This window comes from Oncorhynchus masou, unplaced genomic scaffold (genome assembly GCF_036934945.1).
Source record: "Oncorhynchus masou masou isolate Uvic2021 unplaced genomic scaffold, UVic_Omas_1.1 unplaced_scaffold_1990, whole genome shotgun sequence".
Taxonomy (NCBI): domain Eukaryota; kingdom Metazoa; phylum Chordata; class Actinopteri; order Salmoniformes; family Salmonidae; genus Oncorhynchus; species Oncorhynchus masou.
In genome coordinates this window covers 1-26,388 of record NW_027008481.1, presented here as the reverse complement: position 1 = coordinate 26,388, position 26,388 = coordinate 1, and the positions used below count along the sequence as shown (strand labels likewise).

At 45.5% G+C, this 26,388-nt stretch overlaps 1 protein-coding gene across 1 annotated transcript in view; it reads left to right on the top strand.

Moving 5' to 3' along the window:
* The window catches only part of LOC135532695 (tyrosine-protein kinase CSK-like), a gene marked incomplete at its 3' end in the record, with an annotated part of 38,677 nt that extends 12,414 nt beyond the window's left edge, over positions 1-26,263 (top strand). The window contains exons 2-4 of the mRNA XM_064960165.1: positions 24,303-24,444; positions 25,047-25,160; positions 26,151-26,263. Of these exons, the coding sequence (XP_064816237.1) occupies positions 24,430-24,444; positions 25,047-25,160; positions 26,151-26,263 (242 nt within the window). The remainder of the gene's footprint in view (positions 1-24,302; positions 24,445-25,046; positions 25,161-26,150) is intronic.
* Between the last annotated feature and the right edge of the window lie 125 nt (positions 26,264-26,388).

The following is a 26,388-nucleotide window of genomic DNA, read 5'->3' as shown; positions in this document are numbered from 1 at the left end:
AGTAGAAACAGCTGCAGTAGAAACAGCTGCAGTAGTAACAGTAGAAACAGCTGCAGTAGAAACAGCTGCAGTAGTAACAGTAGAAACAGCTGCAGTAGAAACAGCTGCAGTAGTAACAGTAGAAACAGCTGCAGTAGAAACAGCTGCAGTAGTAACAGTAGAAACAGCTGCAGTAGAAACAGCTGCAGTAGTAACAGTAGAAACAGCTGCAGTAGAAACAGTAGAAACAGCTGCAGTAGAAACAGCTGCAGTAGCAGCAGTAGAAACAGCTGCAGTAGAAACAGCTGCAGTAGAAACAGTAGAAACAGCTGCAGTAGAAACAGCTGCAGTAGAAACAGTAGAAACAGCTGCAGTAGAAACAGCTGCATTAGAAACAGTAGAAACAGCTGCAGTAGTGACAGTAGAAACAGCTGCAGTAGTGACAGTAGAAACAGCTGCAGTAGTGACAGTAGAAACAGCTGCAGTAGTGACAGTAGAAACAGCTGCAGTAGTGACAGTAGAAACAGCTGCAGTAGAAACAGCTGCAGTAGTGACAGTAGAAACAGCTGCAGTAGAAACAGCTGCAGTAGAAACAGCTGCAGTAGAAACAGCTGCAGTAGATACAGCTACAGTAGAAACAGCTGCAGTAGAAACAGCTGCAGTAGAAACAGCTACAGTAGAGACAGCTGCAGTAGTGACAGTAGAAACAGCTGCAGTAGAGACAGTAGAAACAGCTGCAGTAGTGACAGTAGAAACAGCTGCAGTAGAAACAGCTGCAGTAGAGACAGCTGCAGTAGAGACAGTAGAAACAGCTGCAGTAGTGACAGTAGAAACAGCTGCAGTAGTGACAGTAGAAACAGCTGCAGTAGTAAAACTAGAAACCGCTGCAGTAGTAACAGTAGAAACGGCTGCAGTAGAAACAGCAGTAGCAGTAGTGACAGTAGAAACGACAGTAGCAGTAGTGACAGTAGAAACGGCAGTAGCAGTAGTGACTGTAGAAACAGCAGTAGCAGTAGTGACAGTAGAAACGGCAGTAGCAGTAGTAACTGTAGAAACTGCAGTAGCAGTAGTAACTGTAGAAACGGCAGTAGCAGTAGTAACTGTAGAAACGGCAGTAGCAGTAGTAACTGTAGAAATGGCAGTAGCAGTAGTAACTGTAGAAACGGCAGTAGCAGTAGTAACTGTAGAAACGGCAGTAGCAGTAGTAACTGTAGAAACGGCAGTAGCAGTAGTAACTGTAGAAACGGCAGTAGCAGTAGTAACTGTAGAAACGGCAGTAGCAGTAGTAACTGTAGAAACTGCAGTAGTAACTGTAGAAACTGCAGTAGTAACTGTAGAAATTGCAGTAGTAACTGTAGAAACTGCAGTAGCAGTAGTAACTGTAGAAACTGCAGTAGCAGTAGAAACTGCAGTAGCAGTAGTAACTTCAGTAGCAGTAGTAACTTCAGTAGCAGTAGTAACTGCAGTAGCAGTAGAAACTGCAGTAGCAGTAGTAACTGCAGTAGCAGTAGAAACTGCAGTAGCAGTAGTAACTGCAGTAGCAGTAGTAACTGTAGAAATTGCAGTAGTAACTGTAGAAACTGCAGTAGTAACTGTAGAAACTGCAGTAGTAACTGTAGAAACTGCAGTAGTAACTGTAGAAACTGCAGTAGCAGTAGAAACTGCAGTAGTAACTGTAGAAACTGCAGTAGCAGTAGAAACTGCAGTAGTAACTGTAGAAACTGCAGTAGTAACTGTAGAAACTGCAGTAGTAACTGTAGAAACTGCAGTAGCAGTAGTAACTGTAGAAACTGCAGTAGCAGTAGAAACTGCAGTAGCAGTAGAAACTGCAGTAGAAACTGTAGAAACTGCAGTAGAAACTGCTGTTCTTCCACTAACCTCATTGCAACTCCCCTCCAAGTCTCCGACCACTACCTTGTATCCTTTTCCCTCTCGCTCTCATCCAACACTTCCCACACTGCCCCTACTCGGATGGTATCGCGCTGTCCCAACCTTCGCTCTCTCTCCCCCGCTACTCTCTCCTCTTCCATCCTATCATCTCTTCCCTCTGCTCGTACCTTCTCCAACCTATCTCCTGATTCTGCCTCCTCAACCTCCTCAACCTGTAGAAACTGCAGTAGCAGTAGTGACAGTAGAAACGACAGTAGCAGTAGTAACTGTAGAAACTGCAGTAGCAGTAGTGACAGTAGAAACAGCTGCAGTAGTAACTGTAGAAACTGCAGTAGCAGTAGTAACTGTAGAAACTGCAGTTGTAACAGTGGCAGCAGAAACGGCAGCAGTAGATGTGATTTATTAGGACCCCAATTAACCGACGCCAACGGCGACAGCTAGTTTCACTGGGGTTCCGACATATAACGAAAAATATATTACAGACAGGACTTTTCAATTTAAAAATGTGTGTGTGCATCTATCAGTTACATACATGTCAGTACATACACAACAACAAGTATATCACATGGGGGAGAGGCGTTGTGCCATGAGGTGTTGCTTTAATGTTTCTTAAAGCAAGAAATGAGTCTTTCCTCAACTCTCAGCCAAGAGAGACTAGCATACATAGTATTAATATTAGCCCTCTAACTACAATGAAGAGCAAGATGTGCCGCACTGTTCTGGGCCGACTGCAGTTAAACTAGGTCTTTCTTTGCATCAATTGACCATATGACTGGACGATAATCAAGATGAGATGAGATCAAACTTGAGCCTGCAGGACATGCTTTGTGGGGTGTGGTGTCAACTCAGAGCATCTCTTTTATTACGGACAGACCTCTCCCCATCTTTATAACCATTGAGTCTATGTTTGGACCATGACAGTTAACAGCAGTTACTACTACTGCTCTTACTACTACTGCTGTTACTACTACTGCTGTTACTACTACTGCTGCTGTTACTACTACTACTGCTGTTACTACTACTGCTGCTGTTACTACTACTACTGCTGTTACTACTACTGCTGCTGTTACTACTACTGCTGCTGTTACTACTACTGCTGTTACTACTACTGCTGCTGTTACTACTACTACTGCTGTTACTACTACTGCTGTTACTACTGCTGTTACTACTATTACTGCTGTTACTACTATTACTGCTGTTACTACTACTGCTGCTGTTACTACTACTGCTGCTGTTAATACTACTGCTGCTGTTACTACTGCTGTTACTACTACTGCTGTTGTTACTACTACTATTACTGCTGTTACTATTACTGCTGTTACTACTACTGCTGCTGTTACTACTGCTGCTGTTACTACTACTGCTGCTGTTACTACTACTGCTACTACTGCTACTACTGTTACTACTACTGCTTCTGTTACTACTACTACTGTTACTACTACTACTGTTACTACTACTACTGCTGTTACTACTACTGTTACTACTACTGTTGTTACTACTACTACTGTTACTGCTGCTGTTACTACTACTACTACTACTACTGTTACTACTGTTACTGTTGTTACTACTACTACTGTTACTGCTGCTGTTACTACTACTACTACTACTACTGTTACTACTGTTACTGTTGTTACTACTACTACTACTATTACTACTGTTACTGTTGTTACTACTACTACTGCTGTTACTACTACTGTTACTACTACTGCTGTTACTACTACTACTACTACTACTACTACTGTTACTACTACTACTGTTACTACTGTTACTGTTGTTACTACTACTACTACTACTGCTTCTGTTACTACTACTACTGTTACTACTACTACTGCTGTTACTACTACTGTTACTACTACTGCTGTTACTACTACTACTACTACTACTACTACTACTACTACTACTGTTACTACTGTTACTGTTGTTACTACTACTACTGTTACTGCTGCTGTTACTACTACTACTACTACTACTGTTACTACTACTGCTGCTGTTACTACTACTACTGCTGCTGTTACTACTGCTGCTGTTACTACTACTGCTGTTACTACTACTGCTGTTACTACTACTGGTGCTGTTACTACTACTGCTGCTGTTACTAGTACTGCTACTACTACTACTGTTACTACTACTGCTGCTGTTACTACTACTGCTGCTGTTACTACTACTACTGTTACTACTACTACTGTTACTACTACTGCTGCTGTTACTTCTACTGCTGCTGTTACTACTACTACTGTTACTACTACTACTACTGTTACTACTACTACTACTGTTACTACTACTAAGGTTACTACTACTACTACTGTTACTACTACTGCTGCTGTTACTACTACTGCTGCTGTTACTACTACTGCTGCTGTTACTACTACTACGGTTACCACTACTACTACTGTTACTACTACTACGGTTACTACTACTACTGCTGTTACTACTACTGCTACTACTACTGCTGCTGCTGTTACTACTGCTACTACCTCTGCTACTACTGCTGCTGTTACTACTACTACTACTGCTGCTACTACTGCTGCTGTTACTACTACCACCACCACCGCTCACTACCACCGCTGTTACTACTGCCATTACTGCTACCACTGCTACTGCCACTACCACCGCTGTTACCACTACCACCACCGCCGCTGCCACCACCACCGCTGTTACTGCTACCACCGCCGCTGCCACCGCCGCTGTTACCACCACTGCCACCACCACCGCCGCTACCACCGCTGTTACTGCCACCACTACCACCGCCGCTGTTACTACCACTGCCACTACCACCGCTGCCGTTACCATTACCACTACCACCGTTACCACTACCGCCGCTGTTACTACCACCGCCACTACCACTACCACCGTTACCACTACTACCGCTGTTACCACCACCGTTACCACTACTACCGCTTGTTACTACTACCACTACTACCGCCGTTACCACCACCGCTGCTGTTACCACTGCCACCGCTGTTACCACCACCGCTACCACTGCTACCACTACTACTACCGTTACCACCACTACTGTTGTTAGCAGGTACTATTACTGTTACCACTGCTGTTACTACTACTGCTGCTGTTACCACCACCGCCACTACTACTACCGCTACCACTACTACTACTGCTACTACTACTACTTCTACTACTACCACCGCTACTACTGTTACTACTACTGCTGTTACTACTACTACTACTGTTACTACTACTACTGCTACTACTGTTACTACTACTGCTGTTACTACTACTACTACTACTGTTACTACTACTACTGTTACTACTGTTACTGTTGTTACTACTGTTACTGTTACTGCTGCTGTTACTACTACTGTTACTACTACTACTGTTGTTACTGCTGCTACTACTACTGCTGCTACTACTACTGTTGCTACTACTGCTGCTGTTACTACTACTACTGCTGCTGTTACTACTACTGCTGTTACTACTACTGCTGCTACTACTACTACTGCTGTTACTACTACTACTACTACTACTGCTGCTACTACTACTGTTGCTACTACTGCTGCTGTTACTACTACTACTGCTGCTGCTACTACTACTGCTGCTACTACTACTGCTGTTACTACTACTACTGCTGTTACTACTACTACTGCTGTTACAACTACTACTGCTGTTACTACTTCTACTGCTGTTACTACTACTACTGCTGTTACTACTACTACTGCTGTTACTACTACTGTTACTGCTGTTACTACTACCACTACTGCTGTTACTACTACTACTACTACTACTACTACTGCTACTACTACTACTGCTGCTACTACTACTTCTGCTGTTACTGCTACTACTACTACTGCTGTTACTGCTGCTACTACTGCTGCTACTACTACTACTGCTGTTACTACTACTACTACTGCTGTTACTGCTACTACTACTGCTGTTACTACTACTACTACTGCTGTTACTACTTCTACTACTGCTGTTACTACTACTACTGCTGTTACTACTTCTACTACTGCTGTTACTACTACTATTACTACTACTGTTACTACTACTGCTGTTACTACTGCTACTACTGCTGTTGCTACTGCTGTTACTACTACTACTGCTGTTACTACTACTACTGCTGTTACTACTACTACTACTACTGCTGTTACTACTACTACTGCTGCTACTGCTTCTACTACTACTACTACTACTACTACTACTACTACTACTACTACTGCTGTTACTACTACTACTACTACTGCTGTTACTACTACTACTGCTGGTTGTGCCATCCTTAGCCTTTAGACTATCGACCAACATCATAAAGATGTTGTGTTGACGTACCTCTATCTTCTCTCTGGGACTGTCTATTTCATGATGTTAGTTTGCTGTGCCTCTACCTCTGTAGTCAGTCTGTATCACAGAGCACATCATGTCTCCATGCTGAGAGAGGCTGTCATTGAAGCCAACTTCCTGGTTCCTGTTGTAGCCTCAGGCACATGTCACGCAGCACGACAGGCATTCTACTCTACTGTACAGCATGCACTGCAGCATGTATAGAGGAAACGGTGTGTGTGTGTGTGTGTGTGTGTGTGTGGGTGGAAGCCTGGTGGTTCCTGACTGACAATTCAGCAAAGTGAACTCAGCCTACATATTGTCTGATGGACACCAAGGCTAGCAGAGATTCGACTGCTCTTCAGACCTCTGCAACTAAAGTAGGGTGGGGTTGAGTTTTCCTACACTATGATGTTGGGCCTATCCAAGGGGTTAGGGTTTCCCTACACTATGATGTTGGGCCTATCCAAGGGGTTTCCCTACACTATGATGTTGGGCCTATCCAAGGTGTTTCTCTACACTATGATGTTGGGCCTATCCAAGGGGTTAGGGTTTCCCTACACTATGATGTTGGGCCTATCCAAGGGGTTTCCCTACACTATGATGTTGGGCCTATCCAAGGGGTTTCCCTACACTATGATGTTGGGCCTATCCAAGGGGTTTCTCTACACTATGATGTTGGGCCTATCCAAGGGGTTAGGGTTTCCCTACACTATGATGTTGGGCCTATCCAAGGGGTTTCTCTACACTATGATGTTGGGTCTATCCAAGGGGTTTCTCTACACTATGATGTTGGGTCTATCCAAGGGGTTTCTCTACACTATGATGTTGGGCCTATCCAAGGGGTTTCCCTACACTATGATGTTGGGCCTATCCAAGGGGTTTCTCTACACTATGATGTTGGGCCTATCCAAGGGGTTAGGGTTTCTCTACACTATGATGTTGGGTCTATCCAAGGGGTTTCCCTACACTATGATGTTGGGCCTATCCAAGGGGTTTCTCTACACTATGATGTTGGGCCTATCCAAGGGGTTTCCCTACACTATGATGTTGGGCCTATCCAAGGGGTTTCTCTACACTATGATGTTGGGCCTATCCAAGGGGTTTCTCTACACTATGATGTTGGGCCTATCCAAGGGGTTTCCCTACACTATGATGTTGGGCCTATCCAAGGGGTTTCTCTACACTATGATGTTGGGTCTATCCAAGGGGTTTCCCTACACTATGATGTTGGGTCTATCCAAGGGGTTTCCCTACACTATGATGTTGGGCCTATCCAAGGGGTTTCCCTACACTATGATGTTGGGCCTATCCAAGGGGTTTCTCTACACTATGATGTTGGGTCTATCCAAGGGGTTTCTCTACACTATGATGTTGGGCCTATCCAAGGGGTTTCTCTACACTATGATGTTGGGCCTATCCAAGGGGTTTCCCTACACTATGATGTTGGGCCTATCCAAGGGGTTTCTCTACACTATGATGTTGGGCCTATCCAAGGGGTTAGGGTTTCCCTACACTATGATGTTGGGCCTATCCAAGGGGTTTCTCTACACTATGATGTTGGGCCTATCCAAGGGGTTTCTCTACACTATGATGTTGGGTCTATCCAAGGGGTTTCCCTACACTATGATGTTGGGCCTATCCAAGGGGTTTCTCTACACTATGATGTTGGGCCTATCCAAGGGGTTAGGGTTTCTCTACACTATGATGTTGGGTCTATCCAAGGGGTTTCCCTACACTATGATGTTGGGCCTATCCAAGGGGTTTCTCTACACTATGATGTTGGGTCTATCCAAGGGGTTTCCCTACACTATGATGTTGGGCCTATCCAAGGGGTTTCTCTACACTATGATGTTGGGCCTATCCAAGGGGTTTCTCTACACTATGATGTTGGGCCTATCCAAGGGGTTTCTCTACACTATGATGTTGGGCCTATCCAAGGGGTTAGGGTTTCCCTACACTATGATGTTGGGCCTATCCAAGGGGTTTCCCTACACTATGATGTTGGGCCTATCCAAGGGTTTCCCTACACTATGATGTTGGGCCTATCCAAGGGGTTTCTCTACACTATGATGTTGGGCCTATCCAAGGGGTTTCCCTACACTATGATGTTGGGCCTATCCAAGGGGTTTCCCTACACTATGATGTTGGGTCTATCCAAGGGGTTTCCCTACACTATGATGTTGGGTCTATCCAAGGGGTTTCCCTACACTATGATGTTGGGTCTATCCAAGGGGTTTCCCTACACTATGATGTTGGGCCTATTCAAGGGGTTTCTCTACACTATGATGTTGGGCCTATCCAAGGGGTTTAGGGTTTCTCTACACTATGATGTTGGGCCTATCCAAGGGGTTTCTCTACACTATGATGTTGGGCCTATCCAAGGGGTTTCCCTACACTATGATGTTGGGCCTATCCAAGGGGTTTCTCTACACTATGATGTTGGGCCTATCCAAGGGGTTTCCCTACACTATGATGTTGGGTCTATCCAAGGGGTTTCTCTACACTATGATGTTGGGCCTATCCAAGGTGTTTCCCTACACTATGATGTTGGGCCTATCCAAGGGGTTAGGGTTTCCCTACACTATGATGTTGGGCCTATCCAAGGGGTTTCTCTACACTATGATGTTGGGCCTATCCAAGGTGTTTCTCTACACTATGATGTTGGGCCTATCCAAGGGGTTAGGGTTTCTCTACACTATGATGTTGGGCCTATCCAAGGTGTTTCTCTACACTATGATGTTGGGCCTATCCAAGGGGTTTCTCTACACTATGATGTTGGGCCTATCCAAGGGGTTTCCCTACACTATGATGTTGGGCCTATCCAAGGGGTTTAGGGTTTCCCTACACTATGATGTTGGGCCTATCCAAGGGGTTTCCCTACACTATGATGTTGGGCCTATCCAAGGGGTTTCCCTACACTATGATGTTGGGCCTATCCAAGGGGTTAGGGTTTCCCTACACTATGATGTTGGGCCTATCCAAGGTGTTTCTCTACACTATGATGTTGGGCCTATCCAAGGGGTTAGGGTTTCCCTACACTATGATGTTGGGCCTATCCAAGGGGTTTAGGGTTTCCCTACACTATGATGTTGGGCCTATCCAAGGGGTTAGGGTTTCTCTACACTATGATGTTGGGCCTATCCAAGGGGTTTCCCTACACTATGATGTTGGGCCTATCCAAGGGGTTTCTCTACACTATGATGTTGGGCCTATCCAAGGGGTTTCCCTACACTATGATGTTGGGCCTATCCAAGGTGTTTCTCTACACTATGATGTTGGGCCTATCCAAGGTGTTTCCCTATACTATGATGTTGGGCCTATCCAAGGGGTTAGGGTTTCCCTATACTATGATGTTGGGCCTATCCAAGGGGTTTCTCTACACTATGATGTTGGGCCTATCCAAGGTGTTTCCCTATACTATGATGTTGGGCCTATCCAAGGGGTTAGGGTTTCTCTACACTATGATGTTGGGCCTATCCAAGGTGTTTCTCTACACTATGATGTTGGGCCTATCCAAGGTGTTTCCCTATACTATGATGTTGGGCCTATCCAAGGGGTTAGGGTTTCTCTACACTATGATGTTGGGCCTATCCAAGGGGTTTCTCTACACTATGATGTTGGGCCTATCCAAGGGGTTTCTCTACACTATGATGTTGGGCCTATCCAAGGGGTTTCCCTACACTATGATGTTGGGCCTATCCAAGGGGTTAGGGTTTCTCTACACTATGATGTTGGGCCTATCCAAGGGGTTAGGGTTTCTCTACACTATGATGTTGGGCCTATCCAAGGGGTTTCTCTACACTATGATGTTGGGCCTATCCAAGGGGTTTCCCTACACTATGATGTTGGGCCTATCCAAGGGGTTTCCCTACACTATGATGTTGGGCCTATCCAAGGGGTTTCCCTACACTATGATGTTGGGTCTATCCAAGGTGTTTCTCTACACTATGATGTTGGGCCTATCCAAGGGGTTTCCCTACACTATGATGTTGGGCCTATCCAAGGGGTTAGGGTTTCTCTACACTATGATGTTGGGCCTATCCAAGGGGTTAGGGTTTCTCTACACTATGATGTTGGGCCTATCCAAGGGGTTAGGGTTTCTCTACACTATGATGTTGGGCCTATCCAAGGGGTTTCTCTACACTATGATGTTGGGCCTATCCAAGGGGTTTCTCTACACTATGATGTTGGGCCTATCCAAGGGGTTTCTCTACACTATGATGTTGGGCCTATCCAAGGGGTTAGGGTTTCTCTACACTATGATGTTGGGCCTATCCAAGGGGTTTCCCTACACTATGATGTTGGGCCTATCCAAGGGGTTTCCCTACACTATGATGTTGGGCCTATCCAAGGGGTTTCTCTACACTATGATGTTGGGCCTATCCAAGGGGTTTCTCTACACTATGATGTTGGGCCTATCCAAGGGGTTTCTCTACACTATGATGTTGGGCCTATCCAAGGGGTTTCCCTACACTATGATGTTGGGCCTATCCAAGGGGTTTCTCTACACTATGATGTTGGGCCTATCCAAGGTGTTTCTCTACACTATGATGTTGGGCCTATCCAAGGGGTTTCTCTACACTATGATGTTGGGCCTATCCAAGGGTTTCCCTACACTATGATGTTGGGCCTATCCAAGGGGTTTCTCTACACTATGATGTTGGGCCTATCCAAGGTGTTTCTCTACACTATGATGTTGGGCCTATCCAAGGGGTTAGGGTTTCTCTACACTATGATGTTGGGCCTATCCAAGGGGTTAGGGTTTCTCTACACTATGATGTTGGGCCTATCCAAGGGGTTAGGGTTTCTCTACACTATGATGTTGGGCCTATCCAAGGGGTTAGGGTTTCTCTACACTATGATGTTGGGCCTATCCAAGGGGTTTCCCTACACTATGATGTTGGGCCTATCCAAGGTGTTTCCCTACACTATGATGTTGGGCCTATCCAAGGGGTTTCCCTACACTATGATGTTGGGCCTATCCAAGGTGTTTCTCTACACTATGATGTTGGGCCTATCCAAGGGGTTAGGGTTTCCCTACACTATGATGTTGGGCCTATCCAAGGGGTTTCTCTACACTATGATGTTGGGCCTATCCAAGGGGTTTCCCTACACTATGATGTTGGGCCTATCCAAGGGGTTAGGGTTTCTCTACACTATGATGTTGGGCCTATCCAAGGTGTTTCTCTACACTATGATGTTGGGCCTATCCAAGGGGTTAGGGTTTCTCTACACTATGATGTTGGGCCTATCCAAGGGGTTAGGGTTTCCCTACACTATGATGTTGGGCCTATCCAAGGGGTTTCCCTACACTATGATGTTGGGCCTATCCAAGGTGTTTCTCTACACTATGATGTTGGGCCTATCCAAGGGGTTTCCCTACACTATGATGTTGGGCCTATCCAAGGGGTTTCCCTACACTATGATGTTGGGCCTATCCAAGGTGTTTAGGGTTTCCCTACACTATGATGTTGGGCCTATCCAAGGGGTTAGGGTTTCCCTACACTATGATGTTGGGCCTATCCAAGGTGTTTCTCTACACTATGATGTTGGGCCTATCCAAGGTGTTTCTCTACACTATGATGTTGGGCCTATCCAAGGTGTTTCCCTACACTATGATGTTGGGCCTATCCAAGGGGTTAGGGTTTCTCTACACTATGATGTTGGGCCTATCCAAGGGGTTAGGGCTTCCCTACACTATGATGTTGGGCCTATCCAAGGGGTTAGGGTTTCTCTACACTATGATGTTGGGCCTATCCAAGGGGTTTCTCTACACTATGATGTTGGGCCTATCCAAGGGGTTTCTCTACACTATGATGTTGGGCCTATCCAAGGTGTTTCCCTACACTATGATGTTGGGCCTATCCAAGGGGTTTCCCTACACTATGATGTTGGGCCTATCCAAGGGGTTTCCCTACACTATGATGTTGGGCCTATCCAAGGTGTTTCCCTACACTATGATGTTGGGCCTATCCAAGGGGTTTCTCTACACTATGATGTTGGGTCTATCCAAGGGGTTTCCCTACACTATGATGTTGGGCCTATCCAAGGGGTTTCCTACACTATGATGTTGGGCCTATCCAAGGGTTTCCCTACACTATGATGTTGGGCCTATCCAAGGGGTTAGGGTTTCCCTACACTATGATGTTGGGCCTATCCAAGGGGTTTCTCTACACTATGATGTTGGGCCTATCCAAGGTGTTTCCCTACACTATGATGTTGGGCCTATCCAAGGGGTTTCTCTACACTATGATGTTGGGTCTATCCAAGGGGTTTCCCTACACTATGATGTTGGGCCTATCCAAGGGGTTTCCCTACACTATGATGTTGGGCCTATCCAAGGGGTTTCCCTACACTATGATGTTGGGCCTATCCAAGGGGTTTCCCTACACTATGATGTTGGGCCTATCCAAGGTGTTTCCCTACACTATGATGTTGGGCCTATCCAAGGGGTTAGGGTTTCTCTACACTATGATGTTGGGCCTATCCAAGGGGTTAGGGTTTCTCTACACTATGATGTTGGGCCTATCCAAGGGGTTTCCCTACACTATGATGTTGGGCCTATCCATGGTGTTTCCCTACACTATGATGTTGGGCCTATCCAAGGTGTTTCCCTACACTATGATGTTGGGCCTATCCAAGGGGTTAGGGTTTCCCTACACTATGATGTTGGGCCTATCCAAGTGGTTTCTCTACACTATGATGTTGGGCCTATCCAAGGAGTTTCTCTACACTATGATGTTGGGCCTATCCAAGGGGTTAGGGTTTCCCTACACTATGATGTTGGGCCTATCCAAGGGGTTTCCCTACACTATGATGTTGGGCCTATCCAAGGAGTTTCTCTACACTATGATGTTGGGCCTATCCAAGGGGTTAGGGTTTCTCTACACTATGATGTTGGGCATATCCAAGGGGTTTCCCTACACTATGATGTTGGGCCTATCCAAGGTGTTTCCCTACACTATGATGTTGGGTCTATCCAAGGGGTTTCCCTACACTATGATGTTGGGCCTATCCAAGGTGTTTCCCTACACTATGATGTTGGGTCTATCCAAGGTGTTTCCCTACACTATGATGTTGGGTCTATCCAAGGGGTTTCCCTACACTATGATGTTGGGCCTATCCAAGGGGTTTCCCTACACTATGATGTTGGGTCTATCCAAGGTGTTTCCCTACACTATGATGTTGGGTCTATCCAAGGTGTTTCCCTACACTATGATGTTGGGCCTATCCAAGGGGTTTCCCTACACTATGATGTTGGGCCTATCCAAGGTGTTTCCCTACACTATGATGTTGGGTCTATCCAAGGGGTTTCCCTACACTATGATGTTGGGCCTATCCAAGGGGTTTCCCTACACTATGATGTTGGGCCTATCCAAGGGGTTAGGTTTCCCTACACTATGATGTTGGGCCTATCCAAGGGGTTAGGGTTTCCTACACTATGATGTTGGGCCTATCCAAGGGGTTAGGGTTTCCCTACACTATGATGTTGGGCCTATCCAAGGGTTTCCCTACACTATGATGTTGGGCCTATCCAAGGGGTTTCCCTACACTATGATGTTGGGCCTATCCAAGGGGTTTCCCTACACTATGATGTTGGGCCTATCCAAGGGGTTTCCCTACACTATGATGTTGGGCCTATCCAAGGGGTTTCCCTACACTATGATGTTGGGCCTATCCAAGGGGTTTCCCTACACTATGATGTTGGGCCTATCCAAGGGGTTTCTCTACACTATGATGTTGGGCCTATCCAAGGGGTTTCTCTACACTATGATGTTGGGCCTATCCAAGGGGTTTCCCTACACTATGATGTTGGGCCTATCCAAGGGGTTTCTCTACACTATGATGTTGGGCCTATCCAAGGGGTTTCCCTACACTATGATGTTGGGCCTATCCAAGGGGTTTCCCTACACTATGATGTTGGGCCTATCCAAGGGGTTTCCCTACACTATGATGTTGGGCCTATCCAAGGGGTTTCCCTACACTATGATGTTGGGTCTATCCAAGGGGTTTCTCTACACTATGATGTTGGGCCTATCCAAGGGGTTTCCCTACACTATGATGTTGGGCCTATCCAAGGGGTTTCTCTACACTATGATGTTGGGCCTATCCAAGGGGTTAGGGTTTCTCTACACTATGATGTTGGGCCTATCCAAGGGGTTTCTCTACACTATGATGTTGGGCCTATCCAAGGGGTTTCTCTACACTATGATGTTGGGCCTATCCAAGGGGTTAGGGTTTCTCTACACTATGATGTTGGGCCTATCCAAGGGGTTTCCCTACACTATGATGTTGGGCCTATCCAAGGGGTTTCTCTACACTATGATGTTGGGCCTATCCAAGGGGTTAGGGTTTCTCTACACTATGATGTTGGGCCTATCCAAGGGGTTTCCCTACACTATGATGTTGGGCCTATCCAAGGGGTTTCTCTACACTATGATGTTGGGCCTATCCAAGGGGTTTCCCTACACTATGATGTTGGGCCTATCCAAGGGGTTTCTCTACACTATGATGTTGGGCCTATTCAAGGGGTTTCTCTACACTATGATGTTGGGCCTATCCAAGGGGTTTCTCTACACTATGATGTTGGGCCTATCCAAGGGGTTTCTCTACACTATGATGTTGGGTCTATCCAAGGGGTTTCTCTACACTATGATGTTGGGCCTATTCAAGGGGTTTCTCTACACTATGATGTTGGGCCTATCCAAGGGGTTTCTCTACACTATGATGTTGGGCCTATCCAAGGGGTTTCTCTACACTATGATGTTGGGCCTATCCAAGGGGTTTCCCTACACTATGATGTTGGGCCTATCCAAGGGGTTTCTCTACACTATGATGTTGGGCCTATCCAAGGGGTTTCCCTACACTATGATGTTGGGCCTATCCAAGGGGTTTCCCTACACTATGATGTTGGGCCTATCCAAGGGGTTTCTCTACACTATGATGTTGGGCCTATCCAAGGGGTTTCCCTACACTATGATGTTGGGCCTATCCAAGGTGTTTCTCTACACTATGATGTTGGGTCTATCCAAGGGGTTTCTCTACACTATGATGTTGGGCCTATTCAAGGGGTTTCTCTACACTATGATGTTGGGCCTATCCAAGGGGTTTCCCTACACTATGATGTTGGGCCTATCCAAGGGGTTTCCCTACACTATGATGTTGGGTCTATCCAAGGGGTTTCCCTACACTATGATGTTGGGCCTATCCAAGGGGTTTCTCTACACTATGATGTTGGGCCTATCCAAGGGGTTTCTCTACACTATGATGTTGGGTCTATCCAAGGGGTTTCTCTACACTATGATGTTGGGTCTATCCAAGGGGTTTCTCTACACTATGATGTTGGGCCTATCCAAGGGGTTTCTCTACACTATGATGTTGGGCCTATCCAAGGGGTTTCTCTACACTATGATGTTGGGTCTATCCAAGGGGTTTCTCTACACTATGATGTTGGGCCTATCCAAGGGGTTTCTCTACACTATGATGTTGGGCCTATCCAAGGGGTTAGGGTTTCCCTACACTATGATGTTGGGCCTATCCAAGGGGTTTCCCCACACTATGATGTTGGGCCTATCCAAGGGGTTTGTCATACTGCATGTTCTTCACCTGGCAGGGCTAAATGCAGTGTGAACGCAAATTTACGTGGAGCTATTTCTGGTAGAGAGACATGAAAAGTATGATGTGGTCCATGTCGTTCCATTCCTTACACAGTGACGTCACGGGGGGGCTTTGCCCAGACCCTCTCCTGTTGCTATCAATATAACAAACCCAGCTGTATTGTCATACAGATCAATATGTAAACACAGTAAATCAAATTGATATCTCAAAAGCATCAGTTTGATTTGGGTTTCTTCTGTCGTTCTTCCGTTTTCAAAAGTCTTGAACGGCTGGTCAGGGATGTTTCATGGTTCGTGTAATTTTGACACGTCAGCTAATCTATTTCTGCATCTGTAGGAAGTGTGTGCTTGACGTATGACCCGATAAAGGGCATCAGTATGTGGTATTACTCCTCATCATTACAACACCATGTGGAACTGGACTGTCTTGCCCAATGTGTCACAGGAGGTCATACATTATATGACTGGGAGCCTTCAAGTCTTCTGACTGTCCTGCTGCTCTACACACACCGTAGCTGTATTGACCTGACTTCTCCTGCTGCTCTACACACACCGCAGCTGTGTTGACCTGACTTCTCCTACAGCTCCCCACACACCGTAGCTGTGTTGACCTGACTTCTCCTACAGCTCCCCACACACCGTAGCTGTGTTGAGCTGACTTCTCCTGCTGCTCTACGCACACCGTAGCTGTGTTGACCTGACTTCTCCTGCTGCTCTACGCACACACCGTAGCTGTGTTGACCTGACTTCTCCTGCTGCTCCGCACACACACCGTAGCTGTGTTGACCTGACTTCTCCTGCTGCTCCCCACACACCGTAGCTGTGTTGACCTGACTTCTCCTACAGCTCCCCACACACCGTAGCTGTGTTGACCTGACTTCTCCTACAGCTCCCCACACACCGTAGCTGTGTTGACCTGACTTCTCCTACAGCTCCCCACACACCGTAGCTGTGTTGACCTGACTTCTCCTGCTGCTCCGCACACACCGTAGCTGTGTTGTCCTGACTTCTCCTGCTCCGTGCACACCGTAGCTGTGTTGACCTGACTTCTCCTGCTGCTCCACACACACCGTAGCTGTGTTGACCTGACTTCTCCTGCTGCTCCGCACACACCGTAGCTGTGTTGACCTGACTTCTCCTGCTGCTCTACACACACCGTAGCTGTGTTGTCCTGACTTCTCCTGCTGCTCCACACACCGTAGCTGTGTTGTCCTGACTTCTCCTGCTGCTCCACACACACCGTAGCTGTGTTGTCCTGACTTCTTCTGCTGCTCCACACACACCGTAGCTGTGTTGTCCTGACTTCTCCTGCTGCTCCACACACCGTAGCTGTGTTGTCCTGACTTCTCCTGCTGCCCGCACACACCGTAGCTGTGTTGAGCTGACTTCTCCTGCTCCGTGCACACCGTAGCTGTGTTGACCTGACTTCTCCTGCTGCTCCCCACACACCGTAGCTGTGTTGAGCTGACTTCTCCTGCTCCGTGCACACCGTAGCTGTGTTGACCTGACTTCTCCTGCTGCTCTACACACACCGTAGCTGTGTTGACCTGACTTCTCCTGCTCCGTGCACACCGTAGCTGTGTTGACCTGACTTCTCCTGCTGCTCCCCACACACCGTAGCTGTGTTGACCTGACTTCTCCTGCTCCGTGCACACCGTAGCTGTGTTGACCTGACTTCTCCTGCTGCTCTACACACACCGTAGCTGTGTTGACCTGACTTGCGTTTTTTAAATGAATGTCTGTAGCGTAGTAACCATGGATAGGTGTTTTTCAAGGAAGTGTCGCAGGTCCTCCTGCAACTACCAGTCACTCTGCTGTGCAGCCAGCAGCAAGAGAAAATGACAGTGAACATTACACTCACAGAAGTTCCAAGTGAATAAAGACATTTCAAAAGTACAAAAGGGAAAATAAATAAACGTAAAATATGGGTTGTATTTACAATGGTGTTTGTTCTTCACTGGTTGCCCTTTTCTTTGTGGCAACAGGTCACACATCTTGCTGCTGTGATGTCACACCGTGAATTTCACCCAGTAGATATGGGAGGGAAATATGTCTCTCTAATATGGTCATAAATTGGGCAGGAGGTTAGGAAGTGCAGCTCAGTTTCCACCTCATTTTGTGGGCAGTGGCTCTTCTCTTGAGAGCCAGGTCTGCCTAAAGAATAGCAAGGCTATGCTCACTGAGTCTGTACATAGTCAAATATTTCCTTAATTTTGACGCATATCCCCCAGTAGTTATTGGGGTCGAATTTGTTTCCACTTTTGTGGATTGGGGTGATCAGTCCTTGGTGGCAAATATTGGGGAAATGCCAGAGCTAAGGATGATGTTAAAGAGTTTAAGTATAGCCAATTTGAATTTGTTGTCTGCATAATTTATCATTTCATTTAGGATACCATCAACCCCACAGGCCTTTTTGGGTTGGAGGGTTTGTATTTTGTCCTGTAGGTCATTCAATGTAATTGGAGAATCCAGTGGTTTCTTGTAGTCTTTAATAGTTGATTCTACAATTTGTATTTGATCATGTATATGTGTTTGCTGTTTGTTCTTTGTTATAGACCCAAAAAGATTGGAGAAGTGGTTTACCCATACATCTCCATTTTGGATAGATACAGTGGGGCAAAAAAGTATTTAGTCAGCCACCAATTGTGCAAGTTCTCCCACTTAAAAAGATGAGAGAGGACTGTAATTTTCATCATAGATACACTTCAACTATGACAGACAAAATGAAAAAAAAATTCCAGAAAATCACATTGTAGGATTTTTTTATGAATTTATTTTCAAATTAGGGTGGAAAATAAGTATTTGGTCAGTAACAAAAGTTTATCTCAATACTTTGTTATATACCCTTTGTTGGCAATGACAGAGGTCAAACGTTTTCTGTAAGTCTTCACAAGGTTTTCACACACTGTTGCTGGTATTTTGGCCCATTCCCCATGCAGATCTCCTCTAGAGCAGTGATGTTTTGGGGCTGTTGCTGGGCAACATGGACTTTCAACTCCCTCCAAAGATTTTCTATGGGGTTGAGATCTGAAGACTGGCGAGGCCACTCCAGGACCTTGAAATGCTTCTTACGAAGCCACTCCTTTGTTGCCCGGGCGGTGTGTTTGGGATCATTGTCATGGCTGAAAGACCTAGCCACGTTTCATCTTCAATGCCCTTGCTGATGGAAGGAGGTTTTCACTCAAAATCTCACGATACATGGCCCCATTCATTCTTTCCTTTACACGGATCAGTTGTCCTGGTCCCTTTGCAGAAAAACAGCCCCAAAGCATGATGTTTCCACCCCCATGCTTCACAGTAGGAATGGTGTTCTTTGGATGCAACTCAGCATTCTTTGTCCTCCAAACACGACGAGTTGAGTTTTTACCAAAAAGTTCTACTTTGGTTTCATCTGACCATATGACATTCTCCCAATCTTCTTCTGGATCATCCAAATGCTCTCTAGCAAACTTCAGACGGGCCTGGACATGTACTGGCTTAAGCAGGGGGACACGTCTGGCACTGCAGGATTTGAGTCCCTGGTGGCGTAGTGTGTTACTGATGGTAGGCTTTGTTACTTTGGTCCCAGCTCTCTGCAGGTCATTCACTAGGTCCCCCCGTGTGGTTCTGGGATTTTTGCTCACCGTTCTTGTGATCATTTTGACCCCACAGGGTGAGATATTGCGTGGAGCCCCGGATCGAGGGAGATTCAGTGGTCTTGTATGTCTTCCATTTCCTAATAATTGCTCCCACAGTTGATTTCTTCAAACCAAGCTGCTTATCTATTGCAGATTCAGTCTTCCCAGCCGAGTGCAGATATATATATATATTGCTTTGTTTCTGGTGTCCTTTGACAGCTCTTTGGTCTTGGCCATAGTGGAGTTTGGAGTGTGACTGTTTGAGGTTGTGGACAGGTGTCTTTTATACTGATAACAAGTTCAAACAGGTGCCATTAATACAGGTAACGAGTGGGGGACAGAGGAGCCTCTTAAATAAGAAGTTATATGTCTGTGAGAGCCACTAAGTCTTGCTTGTTTGTAGGTGACCAAATACTTATTTTTCACCATCATTTGCAAATTCATAAAAAATCCTACAATGTGATTTTCTGGATTATTATTATTATTTTTTTTGTCTGTCATAGTTGAAGTGTACCTATGATGAAAATTAGAGGCCTCATCTTTTTAAGTGGGAGAACTTGCACAATTGGTGGCTGACTAAATATTTTTTTGCCCCACTAATTCTTCGTGATGTTTTTTTTTAGCATTTTCCATTTTCCAATTTTCCCAGAAGTGGTTAGATTCTATGGATTATTCAATTACATTGAGCTGATTTGTGACGTGCTGTTCCTTCTTTTTTCTGTAGTTTTATTTCTGTATTGTTTTAGTGATTCATCCTTGTGAAGGTGTAAACTCAGGTTCGCTGGGTCTTTTTTGGGTTTTTACGTTCTTCATCAAAACATTTGTTGTTGCTTTTTTTTCTTAGGTTGTCTGCTTACATTTTTTAGATTTGATGGAGAAGCTGAGAGGTCAAATATACTGTTTAGATTTTCTACTGCCAAGTTTACACCTTCACTATTACAGTGAAACATTTTGTCCAGGAAGTTGTCTAGAAGGGATTGAATTTGTTGCCTAATTGTTTTTTGGTAGGTTTCCACACTACTTTCCATATATATATATATAGAGCATTTGGCATGGTTGAGTGTTGCTCTGTCCAAGTAGACTGTGATTTTGCTGTGGTCTGACGGGTGTACGTTCTGAGAGAGACTGTGTTGAGGTCCGTGATAAAGTAGTCTACAGTACTACTGCCAAGAGATGAGCTATAGGTGTACCTACCGTAGGAGTCCCCTCGAAGCCTACCATTGACTATGTATTGACTATGTACATACCCATTGATTTTTCCCCACAGAATGGAGAAGCTTTCTTTCTTTCTTCAATTTGCTTTATTGGCATGATGTAACAATGTACACTTTGGATATTTACAATATGAAGATAATAAGAATCAACATTGTCAACGGGACAACAATAACCAAAGGGTCAAAATAACCACACATTCAACAATAACAATAAGCATACAGTAGAGGACATGTGCAGGTTGATTGGTCTGTCAGACACTGTCCCTCATCTTATGGCAGGAAGCAATGTAGTGCGCTGCCAACCCACGGCACTCTGCATCCTCCCCAACAGGACGGGTCTTTTGAATTGAAACCTTGAATCACGGTTTAAAATTTGGGAAATTACACTCTAATTGTTTCACTTTTTACATTTTGTCAGGAAATGCAGCTCCGTCTCAGGTTCTGCTGTTGGGCAGTGGTTGCACAGCCTTTCCTCTACAGGGAGCCAGGTTCTGCTGTTGTACAGTGGTTGCACAGCCTTTCCTCTACAGGAGCCAGGTTCTGCTGTTGTACAGTGGTTGCACAGCCTTTCCTCTACAGGGAGCCAGGTTCTGCTGTTGGGCAGTGGTTGCACAGCCTTTCCTCTACAGGGAGCCAGGTTCTGCTGTTGTACAGTGGTTGCACAGCCTTTCCTCTACAGGGAGCCAGGTTCTGCTGTTGGGCAGTGGTTGCACAGCCTTTCCTCTACAGGGAGCCAGGTTCTGCTGTTGTACAGTGGTTGCACAGCCTTTCCTCTACAGGGAGCCAGGTTCTGCTGTTGGGCAGTGGTTGCACAGCCTTTCCTCTACAGGGAGCCAGGTTCCTCTGTGGTGCAGTGGTTGTACAGCCTTTCCTCTACAGGGAGCCAGGTTCTGCTGTGGTGCAGTGGTTACACAGCCTTTCCTCTACAGGGAGCCAGGTTCTGCTGTGGTGCAGTGGTTACACAGCCTTTCCTCTACAGGGAGCCAGGTTCTGCTGTGGTGCAGTGGTTACACAGCCTTTCCTCTACAGGGAGCCAGGTTCTGCTGTGGTGCAGTGGTTGCACAGCCTTTCCTCTACAGGGAGCCAGGTTCTGCTGTTGGGCAGTGGTTGCACAGCCTTTCCTCTACAGGGAGCCAGGTTTTCCTGTGTCTATCCCTCTCAATGGCAAGGCTGTGCTCACTGAGCCTGTACATTGTCAAGGTTTTTCTAAGGTTTTGATCAGTAACCATGGTGTAATAGTTTGCCACGGTGTACTGTCCATTTAGGGCCAGATAGCACTGCATTTTGCTGTGTGTTTGTGTTTCCCAATAAGCAATGTAGTTTTGTTTTGACTGTTGTAATTTGGTTTTATTCTGATTGATTAGATGTTCTGGTCCTGAGGATTCAGTGTGTTAGTCTCGCTCTTTAATTTCTCTCTCTCGCTCTTTCTCTCTCGCTCAGTTTACACAGCCTTTCTCTACTCTCTCAGTGGTTGGACAGCTCTTTCTCTCTCGCTCCTCTCTTTTCTCTCTCTCTTTCCTCTCTTTCTGTCCCTCTCTCTTGCTCTCACTGCATTTTGCTCTCGCTCTTTATTTTCTCTCTCTCTCTCGCTCTCTCTCTCTCTCTCTCTCTCTCTCTCGCTCTCTCTCTCTCGCTCTTTCTCTCTCGCTCTTTCTCTCTCGCTCTTTCTCTCTCGCTCTTTTTCTCTCTGTCTGTCTCTCTCTCTCTTTTCTCTCTCTGTCTCTCTCTCTCTAAGCGTGTTTTTTTTTAGTGAACCTACCCTAGTGTGGATTAATCAGTCTTGGCTCTCTGTCGTACAGGAAGTCCACCATTGGCAGTCCTCTCTAGCTGTAATGGGTTCACTCTGTGATATGTCTCTAGGAGGAAATGATCTCACGTTGTTACTCAGCAGCCAGGGGTCCTGTTCATTAGGGCAACAGAAAACCTTTTATAAAACAGTGGAATAGGGAAATGTGTATTTCACATTGGAATAGGTCCAAGTAGTCTCTCCCTGTTTTTCAGTCGTTTCTTTTCATTTGGTCTCTAATGAACACGGCCCAGACTCATCCATGGCAACCGACCCTGGCTGGGAAGTGGTTTGTCCCGGGATGATGACATCACTCATGGGCTGTGTATTCCCCCCCCCAGTGTGCATAGAAACAGAATTACTAGAATGGATTTGTCTGTTCTGTTAATGACATCATCTATGCTTCTACATGCTGCTCTGTTTTGTGTATAAATACTATGTCAATACATCCATATGTCATTTACTGTGGCCGATTTTGTTAGAATAAAATATGCTTTAAAAAATGCTTCACTCCCTATGGTTAGTGTCTGCCAACCTAGAAAATGAAGAATGAGAAGAATCCTTTAATGGTCCGTCCACTGGTTTCCATTCCAGTGTTGAGGAGAACCATATTAACCCTACAGTAGATTCACTGGGGCTGAAAGTAGCAACTCTGTTTTTGGTGAGAAAAGGAATCCAGATGTCTTCTCCATATGGAATGAAACTATATTTTTAGTTTTTGGTTCATAGTTGCTTTTAACTAGCCTGGTTCCAGATCTGTTTTGTATTTTCTTGCCAACTATTATGGTCATTGAGCTGTTTATACAGATCTGGGACCAGGCTAGTTTTAAGCTGAGTAGGGGGAGATATACTGTGTTTGAAACCAAGTGGGAATTTGCCACCATAGAGTTGGATAGAGGACTCTAGGTGGATATAAACTGTTTTGGCATGGACATTGCCATTGAGGGCTTCACCATAAAAAAAAGTCAACTGGGTGGGCCTTCCTATGGGTGAATGAGGGTTTCACATGACTCTGTCCGGGTCATCAGAAACCAATGAATTATAGTTGAAAGCAAATATTCCATAACAGTGATGTAGATGGCGGTAAATCACCGTGGAGCCCTCGGTGACGCTGCCCGTGCGCTCATAGACGCCATAATGGGACATATAAGATGACATCTCTGTCTTTCTCTATGTTTACCACATATTCCTGTGAAGAATCTATTTGAATGGCCCTCGTTCTGGTCATTTTTACTAGTGAGAATCTCTTTTTCATCTTTAAGCTCTGGCCCAGAGGCTCCGTACGTGTGACGCAATTGCGGTACATCTAGAGGCTTGCAGAGGTCAAATCAAGCTCCGTATCGCATTGCCGTGTGCCTCCCAAATTCTGTAACAATGTGGAGGGCTCTGCATTGACATGATTGGGGGTACGTCCCTGTATAAACTCACTACTTTTGACAACCTTCACAACAGCTCTGCAGAGCGCAAGAAGCAGGGACGCCTTGACTTCTGCGGAGGCCGCATCACATCTAACTATTATACGGCCAATGCAGATTCCAGGAATGACCATAAATCGTCTTCTACATACGCAGCATTTATCTGCAGTTCTGTCTACCGTATTAGATTGTGGGCTGGGCCGAAACTAAAATGTTGCCGATAACTCGGGAGTAGGGTTATTATTGATTTGAACCAAAGATCAGCCCCCCATCACACCGGTGGATCGTAATGGAAACTTGCTAACCCATGGTTTCGAGTGAGATGGAAAAAAAAAAAGAATTATCAAAAGACCTACTCACTTCTGCTTTCTACAGCCAACTGTTATTTATAGTCCTCCCTGTTCACATGTTTTACTTTCAGATGGGTCTGGTCACTGCCCCATTTTGAATGTTGAGTTTAGGTGGTGGTTGTCTACTGTATTGTATGTAACGGTCACTTCTTGTCTCCACAGGTGTGTGAGTGTGTGTGTGTGTGTGTGTGTGTGTGTGTGTGTGTGTGTGTGAGTGTGTGTGTGAGTGTGCTATGGTAACGTCTGGTGTGTGAGGCCTGCGTCAGGAGACCCCACTGCCTTGTTCAGCATGTCTGAATCCCAGGTGAGACCCGGAGATCACAGACGAAGATGGCTTCATGTTAAAAAGAGAAAAACTCTTCACTATATACAACATGCCATTTGATTTTAGTTGTAGCCTGAACCAGCTCACCTGATTCACCTATTCAGGGAGTTTGATGATCAGTCGACAAGTTGAATCGGGTGTGCTGGCCCCGAGTAGTTGAATCGGGTGTGCTGGCCCCCGGAGTAGTTGAATCGGGTGTGCTGGCCCCGGAGTAGTTGAATCGGGTGTGCTGGCCCCCGGAGTAGTTGAATCGGGTGTGCTGGCCCTCGAATAGTTGAATCGGGTGTGCTGGCCCCGGAGTTGAATCGGTGTGCTGGCCCCGGGTAGTTGATCGGGTGTGCTGGCCCCGGAGTAGTTGAGGGTGTGCTGGCCCCGGAGTAGTTGAATCGGGTGTGCTGGCCCCGGGTAGTTGAGTACATGAAACATCTGGTGGTCCCCGAGGAGACGTTTCAGAACCACTTGTACTACACCACCCATTGTCATTGAGCTGGTTTATTGCAAGGGTTGAATAAATAAATAAAATAAATCAATTCCACTTTTGCTTTTGTGATAACCTTTTCTCACTCGCTCCTGTCCCTCAGACCCCGTCATGGCCACGGGCACAGAGTGTATGGCCAAATACAACTTCAAGGGCACCACGGAGGGACTTGCCCTTTAACAAAGGAGATGTCTTGACCATCATCGTTGTCACTAAGGTAAAAGTACCTAAACTCTCCGTGTTTAGGAAGCAGGTTGTCTTTCACCACAGCTGCCATTGTCTCTGGCAAGAAAACTAGAGAAACAGACCCAAATGGTTTATCATTTTAAGGAAAACATTGGCTTAATCTTTCACATTTTTGTCGTGTTTCTTGAAATTCTAAAGAATAATAAAAAAATTAAAAATAGTTTAGACAAAGTTTTATTTTAAAGGAGCGTAGTACTAAATAATATTTAACAAATCTATATTTTATTATGTTACCTTTTTTTATTTAACTAGTCAAGTCAGTTAATAAATTCTGAAATTAATTCAGATCACTATTATCAACAAATGGTCATGATAAGCAAATGCAAAAAACACAAGTGTTATTTAATATCATCGTAAAACGAAATCAAATGTAAGACTTAAATCTTTTTTTTTTTTAAATACAAATCTTAATTACAAGACAATACTGACATTTTTAACGATAACATTCACAGTCTAGGGTTACATATCTCATTGGGTTACAAGACAAAACATGACCATAGAGATGCCTGCTAGGCCATTGGGCCGGGAAGTCTAGGAAATGAGAATTCATCGTACACCCTTTCCATGGCGGGCTGAACCAGGACCATTTTAAAACATGTTTTTTATTTTTATTGAACCTTTTTATATCTAATGAGTTAAGTCAGAGGGAGAATAAAAATACATTCATTCCATTTTATCTGATTTCAAAAATCAATTGTTGACCATAAGCCATCCAATCAGATGGAAGCAGCCAGCATCCTCTAGGAAAGGGGTCACATCTATGATGGTCTGAGGAGGTGAGCTGTAAATCACTGTCCTTTTTGTGTTTTCTGGGTATTTGCCAAGCAGCCCCAGGTGACAGAACACATCATGTAGGACCGAGTCCTCAGCAGGTTTCAGTCATGTTGTCCATCTCTCTACGTTATTTACTCAGTCAACCCTGATCTTCTAATCAGAGTAACGGTGACATGTTTTGTCTCAGGACCCCAACTGGTACAAAGCCAAGAACACAGCAGGTCGAGAAGGCACCATCCCAGCGAACTACGTCCAGAAGAGAGAAGGGGTGAAGCAAGGGGGCAAGCTGAGTCTAATGCCGTAAGTACAGTCTCCATAGCCTGGTTAAACCAGTCTGTGTAAGGGGAAGTACAGTCTCCATAGCCTGGTTAAACCAGTCTGTGTCAGGGGAAGTACAGTACAGTCTCCATAGCCTGGTTAAACCA